This window comes from Metopolophium dirhodum, chromosome 5 (genome assembly GCF_019925205.1).
Source record: "Metopolophium dirhodum isolate CAU chromosome 5, ASM1992520v1, whole genome shotgun sequence".
NCBI classification, from domain to species: domain Eukaryota; kingdom Metazoa; phylum Arthropoda; class Insecta; order Hemiptera; family Aphididae; genus Metopolophium; species Metopolophium dirhodum.
This window is the reverse complement of record NC_083564.1, coordinates 37,361,535-37,370,338: the sequence shown is the minus strand read 5'-3', so window position 1 is coordinate 37,370,338 and position 8,804 is coordinate 37,361,535. Positions and strand designations below refer to the sequence as shown.

Below are 8,804 nucleotides of genomic sequence, written 5' to 3'. Positions count from 1 at the left end.
TTCCTATATCATTTACACCATATTTTACACTATTCACAGTCTTTACAACAGTTCATTAAATTTTGTCTACTGACTTACTCACGAGTCACGAGGCTCACTGCTCTACTGATACGTTGTGATACACATTATATGTATTTTACTAATACGTATTATAACACGGCTTCAACCGCTAAATATATGACGTAAAATATTAACACACAAATATACCTATTATTACAATACGTTATATATTTTTATTACATTATTCATCATACATTGTATGTGTTTTAGTAATATATAGCACGGCTGCAACCGCTAAACTTATGACGTAAAATATTGACCAATATATTTATTATTATAATACGTAATATATTTTTAGTGAAAAAATAAGCCGTGAGCCTCCAGCTGTACATTATACGTAGGTATATCACATTTTATGTATAAAGATTACCCGGAACACGTTGGAAAATTATTTAAAATATTATATTTATTCATTTAACTGTTTGAATATTTTTTTTAAAAATGTCATCGATTGAAGACATTTTTGTCAATGGATAGACACATCATTCTGTTTATAATAGTTCTAATGTTAATATAATGATAGGTACGTAATATCTAAATATATAAATTACAATAAACACATTTTTAATTTGTATAAGTTAGTAGTTTTACACTTTAAGTATAACTAAAAATTCAAAACAGTATAAACTATTAACTATTATAATAATAAGATTTTAGTTTTATAGCTATGGCCTCAACTGACTTTTTTTTTCAATAACTATGGACTTATGGTTAAGACTGTGAATTGGTTAAGTAATATGAAAATGCCACCTTAGTATCCTATTATTTAAAAAAAATATATTTAGGGAATTAGGTACCTATATTTAAATTATTTTAACATATTATAAATATTTTTATACACGTTTTAGATTCTGAGCTGAGCGATAACATTTGTTTTGGTTTTACACAGTCGTGCTCGAATTGGAAAAATAAAAAAAAGGGAACTTCCAAACATAAAAATAATAGCTTTTCTTACAATGATTAATCTCAACCTAACCCGTTATACCCTTACACCTTCCTCAACCACCCAACAATATCAAAAATTAGTAGTTAAAAAATAATACACCAATATCAACAACATTTAACAACAATCAATAAATATTATTTTATTTCTCATTTATAAAGGTATTTATTTTTTCTGATTTCACTGTTGGCTTTGAATTTTGATTTTGTTTTCAGTTTCGATATCGATTTCGGTTTTTAAGGATTTTAACCGGTATTCAAAATCGGTTTCAAGCCCTGCATCAAGCTATTATAATTTAGTTTCTACATTGATCAGTCATTGAAAACCACTGTGTGACGGGGAGTATAAGACCAGCACCTCGGGGGTTTTTACACCTTTAGCCATGATTCTCGAGGGCGGCTCCTTCACGCCTTTGTGACGCGGTCGCATCCCTCCGACGGGTTAAGTTTAGGGCGCCCTGGCGCCATGCTGACGTTCCCCCGCCGGCTACTCCCGTACGGGGTAGATGGTTGGGTCTCGCTGATCCGCGTCGGCGAGCGCTGGATTCGACCCAGGCAAATTCCTCCCCTTCTACTAAGGCGCTACTCCCAGCAGCCCCCGCGAGGCCATCCACATATGTCGCGAACGCGCGGCCGGCGGGCGCGAGCACTCCAGGTACCCGCGCACGTCGGTCGGACGCACGCCACACAGCTCGACGGGCACTGTTACCGTACGGGCGTTAGCTAAGTCGGGTTTCCAGTGGGGCTATCCTCGTCGCCCGCGAGATGAGCTTGAAGGATCCGTTATCCAGAGTACTCACAACGACTCTTTTCCCACTAGCATCGGCGTCGGGGCAGCTGTTTACGCTGTCGCGACGCGACCTTTTATGAGTGGTACGGTTTTCTTTGCCGGGTGCCGTGTCCGTACATTGATCAGTCAGTGAGTCAGTCCGGACACGTTCGATTATATTATGTTATGGACAATTACGAATACAAAAAAAAAAAATCAGCCGTATCGGTAAAGCCGTTTTTTGAGTTTTAGCCAGACTAACAGTTTTTAATTTTTATTAATATATATTATAAATATAATAATAAGGTAATTAATTTAAATTTTTTTAAATTACATTCCATAATACAGTTGCAACTACACACCTCCTCGTTTATTTCTTCTAAGTGACTGCAAATTCGAGCACTTGTTTTACAATGATGTGTGTTTTTTGTGTCTGTCATCACACTTTTGGGGCGGTAAAATTGCGATTTTCAACTTCGGTATCTTGTTTGATGGGAAAGTTGATGTATTGATGTGGTAAAAATTTAAAATATCCAGAAGTTTTCAAAAGCGCCGGGAAAAACGAAAAAAAATATTAAGGAAAAACAGGAAATTTTACGTAAAATTCTACAAACTATAGTTAGAAATTCATAAATATTTTTATTTTTAAATTTTATACAATTTCCCACATTAAAATCTCTACTGAAAAGTTAAATTACATTTTTATGAGCGTTTGAAGTTTTACATGATTGGATATACTCGATTTCTCATGTAGCAATTTTCTTATTTTGCTGTAATTCAAAAACGAATCACCGTAGACACTTGGAAGTTACACAATATGATTATTTTATCAATTCCTATACATGATTCAATTTCAAAATAATTTGACTCGTTTTGAGCTGTTTACGGACATTTTCAATTTTTTTATTGTTTTATTCTATAATTGTCAATAAAACTTTATTTGTTGGTCCAAAAAGCGTGAACATTTAATACAAGGTTCCTGATATATTGTTACAATAGTAGTTGAAAAATATGAAAAATACATATGAATATTTTTTTTATGAGCATTTAAAGTTCGAATTTTGACAAAATGTATCAAATTTATAATTTAAAAATGAATTAAATGTTCAACTATTATAGCTGAGTTTTCACGTAAGTAGGTTATTCTGTAACCAATAAATCTAAAAAAATCAAACACAATTTTTATTACTCATTTTATGTACAGATTTGGATGAAATTTGATATTTAAGAGGATGCCAGCGCACTATTTGTTTCTCTCTCTGACTCACGCGCAACATAGACAAAACGTATTTGCACAGAATCGTTTTTTCTATGTTTTTAAGTAATTTCAGAGTAAAACCACCCATCACAAAAACGATAGAGAATAATATTTTAGAGGGAATGACATACCGATTTTATATTTTATTGTTATTTGACTTTGTATTCGACTTTCAAAATAAACAAAAAAATGTTGTAAATTTAAATTATGTTTAAATTGTTTTGAAACAATATTTAGAGAAATCGATATGTCATTCCTTCGAAAATATTATTCTCTATATTTTTTGTAATGAGTGTGTAACGTCACAGAATTTTAGACCTCTCAATATTATCATAAACCATCAGGCACACCTATTCCCCACACTGAATTATCGGTAGGTAACACATAAATTATCCGTACGACCATTACGTCGAAAACATTATTATTTTTATTATACTGGGCGTTGCGATTTAAGCGAACAAGTAATGTACTAATTTTATATAATCACTGCCCCCCAACCCCTCCTCAAGGTAGTGTCCGGCGATCTGTCTCGGCAGCTATCATCGCCTGCCGCCGTCGGCGACACGGTCGCGTCCGCTGACACACGCCGATGAGACAGCTGAGACATGCCCTTAATATTATTGTAATCCCCGACGAGGGCGACACTGCGACACCCCTCTTCAGCAACCAGAAGCAACGGCCACCGGCGAGTAAGGTCGTCCGCCGACGTCTCGTCTCTCGTAATTTTTTTTTTTCCTACTGTCTGGAACGATGCGTCTCTTTTGAAACGGACCCATTCTTTTTCTGCGTCGAAGTGGGCCAAGTCTGCCATCAACATCCAACCACGTGTTTTTTTTGTTTCTGACAACGCCTGTCAGCGCCATGATGGGCTAAGTTCACCATCCGGGGCTATGGGAAGCCCAGCAGTCTATCCAATACCACCGGTGCAGTTGGGCCATGTTCACCACGTGTGTGTCGGCGGCCCATGGGGCCAGCTCATCGCAGCCACCGGTTGTACTCGCTTCCAGTAACTAGCAGTCGTCGTCAAATTCAAACGTTGTAACCTATAAGAAAACATCCCCCCATATTCCCCTATTCTGTTTTTTTTTGTTCTATTAGTATAATATGTATTTGACAGCACATGACGTGTGTAAAGACTAATAGCACTTATATTAAAATGTTATCAGGAATATCTTGCTCTCCCGTACTTACCATCCTTCGCGATATGCCGGACGGTGACCCTATGGTTGGCGGTGTCAAATTTAGAAAATAATATATACTCTGCCGAACCTCGTGGGCCGATCCGTGGGTTCGTTTGTTCCTTGTATTTACTCCCAGATATCAATATTCCTATATTTGCCATGTGCCTCGCTTTATATTATATGAAAAATGTATAGGCTAAAATTATATGCAAAAATTGTATGCCGTTTTATATTATACCTAAACTAGGTGACAAATGTATTATACTAAAAATGTATAGGCCAAATTATATAATACTACATTGTATCCCTGTGAGCGGTAGTCACTATTATTATTAAATTTAACTTATATATTATATTATTTATTACAACCATGTGAAATATATCCCCATAATTACCCTAAAACTTTACGTTTTTTATTTTATTAATATTAATTTTTTGTTTCTTTTTCCCCTCTTTAAATAAATCTGAGGAATTCATTTTCCCTGCGTGTACCAAAACCCTGCAAGTTCCACCGACTTAGCCTTCGGGCTAACACGCGGTGCGGCTTGCAGGTCACAATATAAGTGTTCCCCTTACATTGTGGGTGGTGTATAGGAACTACAAAGCCTGTATCCTCACAAGTGATTTTACTCTAAGATTACTTAAAAACGTAGAAAAAACGATTCTGCGGAAATGCATTTTGTCTGTTGGGCATGGGCTAGAGAGAGAAAATAATTAATAGTGCGCTGACATCCTCTTAAACGAAGAAGAACGTTTTTAGTATTTATTGTGTTCTATTTTAAAAATATTTTCATGGATACTTGAAACTTCTAAAATATATTATTATATACAAATACGATAATAGACAAATTATAATAATTCAACTTAACCGGCTTCCTACAGTATTTACAGAAAATTATATGTAGTAACCAATTAGTTATTATTGTTGTAATATTAAAACTCATGTTGTACATTTTAAAAGGTTAGGTTAACTAGGTCGCCTAAAATACTTACTTATAAATATTAAATCTATACAAAAAGTTTATATAAACAAAAATATTAGGAACTTGTATGTAATATTTTATTTTTATTATTATTATTTATTTATTGACTGTCTTTTTTAGTTTTACTAATTATTAAGACAAGTTCGAAAGCATTATAAGCCCCAAATTTCCGAGTAGATCCAATTTGGTACCAGAATCTCTACCCTAGAAGTTTAAGGGACTAAAAAAGTAAAACTTTATCTGTACCTACTTTACAGTTTATGGGTACTATAATGGTTATAGGTGTAAACTAAGCGATATAACTTTAATAAAGTAACTTATATTTTTAACTTACTGTGTACTGATTTAAAATATTCATGAGCACTCAATTTTTTTTCATCTAAAAATTATATAACCATCTCATTTAGTAAGTACCTACAATACAGTATTCAAATTAGATTATTATTAAATATATATAGCTATAGTCGATTTACAATTTTCTATGATATATTTTGATACAGTATAATATTTATAAAACGTTAACAATTTATAGGTACAAAATAAATGTATTAGTCAAATGTCTTATCATGATATATATATATATATTCATAGATCTTACAGAATGAATTCATTTTTTTGTCCAAATAGTTCTCATAATTTAGCTCATTTAATTCTGCAAGTTCTGAAAAATAAAAAACAGCTTAATTACAATGTAATTTGTTAGTTAATTTATTATTTCAAAGTATTGTATTTTGAAAGAATTTGAGAATATTATTTATGTCTATTAATAATAAATTGATCAGCCTCATAATAATATAATATAGTTGCGTATAAATAAAAAAAAAACATTTAATTTTTTTATTTCACTTAAGTAACCTACCTATTTCTGTTATTTAATTAGAAATTTGATTACAATATTGTTTCATAAACAAAATATACAATATAATAGCTAAATAGCATAATAAATATAGTTCCATATCATTTAAAATAACTATAAAGTAATTAATAAATTCAGTAGCACAACCAGAGAGGTACAAAGTTATACCCCCCCCCCCCTAATTTTTCCCACCCAAGAACTGCAGAATGGCTACCTCATGATTAATATTGAAAACTGTTAAATTAGTTAAATTAGAGATAATTTATCACCGTTTAAAAATCAAAATAGGTACCCCATATCTATTATATTATATTCTATAACCGCGTGGTTCATATATCCATATTTTCAGCTTTCGATATCAGTAAAATGAGTATGTTCCGTGATAAAACCGCGTGGGTCAGGCCTATTATCCTAGGTAGGATAATTTTAAACTGGTCTATACTCTGTTCAAAATAAGACCGTACCTCGGCGGCCGAGTTGTGCGCATGGGCGTGGCTTATTTCTGCGACTCGGCCTGACACGCCGCCACCGACGAGAGCGCCGCATTATTCTAGTATCGACTGCAGACGAGTACAAATAATTTCAAATGCATTGTTTAGCTCTGAAGCGTATTAATTTGTACGACACTGTCAGGTCGCCGGTCGGACGTGAATTATCAATGTATATAAATAAATAATAATATAATAAATGCAACGTATAGAAAGATTAAGTATGTAATTAAAGTATTGTTTTTTTATAAACATTACATAGGTTAGTTTAATTTAATTAATACTCAACAAAAAGCTGAGTATACGTCAGTTATGCATAAATTAAAACAAATTATATACAATTATTATAAGAAAATTATAATACATTCAGTCACTTATACAAATAAAAATTACACAAATATCTACAGTTTAAAAATGATTGGCAAAATATTTACAAATAACTATTATGTACAAAATACATCATGGAAGTAATTACAAGTCATCGTCAGAATTGGAAGTATCGCCTGTTATGGTGAGAACACAGGGTTCTAAATTGTCTATAATTTCATCCATATTTTCGTCTACTTCTGTCATTTTATCCTCCTCTGTTTTGACATGTTGAAGAAAATGTTGCCAATTTTCGCTGGTGACCCGTTCAATTGCCGTGTTCAGAAGGAGCTTAACGTCATCGATTTTGTATGTCGTATTGTGCTGTTTGACGTAGCCCTTAACCATTGCCCATGCCAATTCTATCGGGTTCAATTCGCAATGGTAGGGTGGTAATCTCAATACATTATGCCCGGCGTCTTTGGCCATACTTTCGACATTATATGACATATACTGCCCCTTTATTTCTTTGACCTTCGCCAGTAATTGTGGTTTAAACATTTTTCGGTCAATGACAACGTTTTTTGAAATTAACCACGATATAATGTCTTCTTTTTTTGTGCTGGATGTCAGTATTTTTTCTGTCCTGACCGAGTGATACGGGGCATTGTCCATCACAATTACCGAGTCTGGATCAAGGCGTGGAAGAATTGACTTAAACCATTCGTGGAAGTTGTCACCATTCATTTTGTCATGGTAGTCTGCACTATTTTTTTTTGATTCAAAAAATAACAGACCACCATCTACAAAACCTTTGTGCGAGCCAATGTGTACAATTATCAAACGTTTGCCCTTGCCAGTCGGGTTCGTAACACCTGTTGTCAGACCTTTGTTAAAAGCGTCATGTTTTGACCGAATTGTCTGGTCGACCCACACTTTGTCAACACAATCACCTGCATTTAGCCACGTTTCGTCTAGATAGTAGACGGTACGACCTTCTTTTCTATATTTACGTACACCGTACAAATAATTCTGACGCCAAACCAACAGATCTTCTCGCTCCGTCAACACGCTGCATCTTTTCCTCTTGGTGAAGACAAAGTCCAATTTCTTTATCAACGAATACAACGAAGTGCGTTTGAAATCGGGAAGGGCAGGATCTTCATTCACCGCATGCAAAATTTTGTCGATGGTTGGTATTTCTTTTCTCAACCAAAAGGAATGAACTTTTTGACGAAGTGCATTACGATCTAAATCGTCAATGCGATTGAACAGACACTTCTTATTACATGTCTTATTAGGAGACATAACAGTTCCGGTTTTTTTGTATTCAGAAATAATTGAAACTATCGAATTGCGACCAATACCTGTAATATTTGACATTTCAACCATCATTTCCTTGTACGGCTTACTCGGAGACTTCAATTTCATGTCCTTATACATGTTGATAATCATGGTCTTCTGACGGCTCTGTATCAACTAAAAAACAAATTTATATTTAATTTTGTCAAACTTATATTATTTTGGGGAGTATGTTATATTTATTTCGTATTTTTAGTTTTGAAAATCAAAATTCGTATAAACAAAATTTCGAAATGCCGGTGAAATAAAAATCATAAAAATTAAACCTGTATTATTACAGTACCGATATTATTAATTTATAATATTTTACTCACTTTACCTGGAATATTTCTTCTTTTAGGTGAAATACTTTCCTCCACGTTGTCCAACTCACAAACCATATCCACACGATCACCCATAGTGAATTTTTAAAATGAAAAAAGTTTAAAAAAACGTACGGAAACGATGAAGAAAACAAAAAAATCACGGAGCGTATTTTCAAGCAGGCGTCGACACGGAGAGTGGAGCACAAATGCGTTGAATTCGTTATATCTTACATGTTATATTGATATAATAGGCATATGTGCAGAGCAGCTGTCGTGAGTGTCCAGCTGCTACCT

General features: G+C 33.8%; 1 protein-coding gene across 1 annotated transcript; it reads right to left on the bottom strand.

The window, feature by feature from the left end:
• Positions 1-7,008: 7,008 nt before the first annotated feature.
• Positions 7,009-8,603, bottom strand: LOC132945718 (uncharacterized). The gene is made up of 2 exons (XM_061015473.1): positions 8,520-8,603; positions 7,009-8,322 (listed from the first exon to the last, which is right to left on the bottom strand). Exons 1-2 carry the CDS (start codon positions 8,601-8,603, stop codon positions 7,009-7,011), a joined length of 1,398 nt encoding a protein of 465 aa, XP_060871456.1.
• Between the last annotated feature and the right edge of the window lie 201 nt (positions 8,604-8,804).

What these genes read in the sequence shown, in the direction of transcription:
- LOC132945718 (XM_061015473.1), bottom strand. Translation starts at nt 8,603, where the DNA reads ATGGGTGATCGTGTGGATATGGTTTGTGAGTTGGACAACGTGGAGGAA. An exon ending in GAAGAAATATTCCAGGTAAA is followed by an intron (nt 8,323 to 8,519) that starts GTGAGTAAAATA and finishes TTTGTTTTTTAG; the next exon opens with TTGATACAGAGCCGTCAGAA.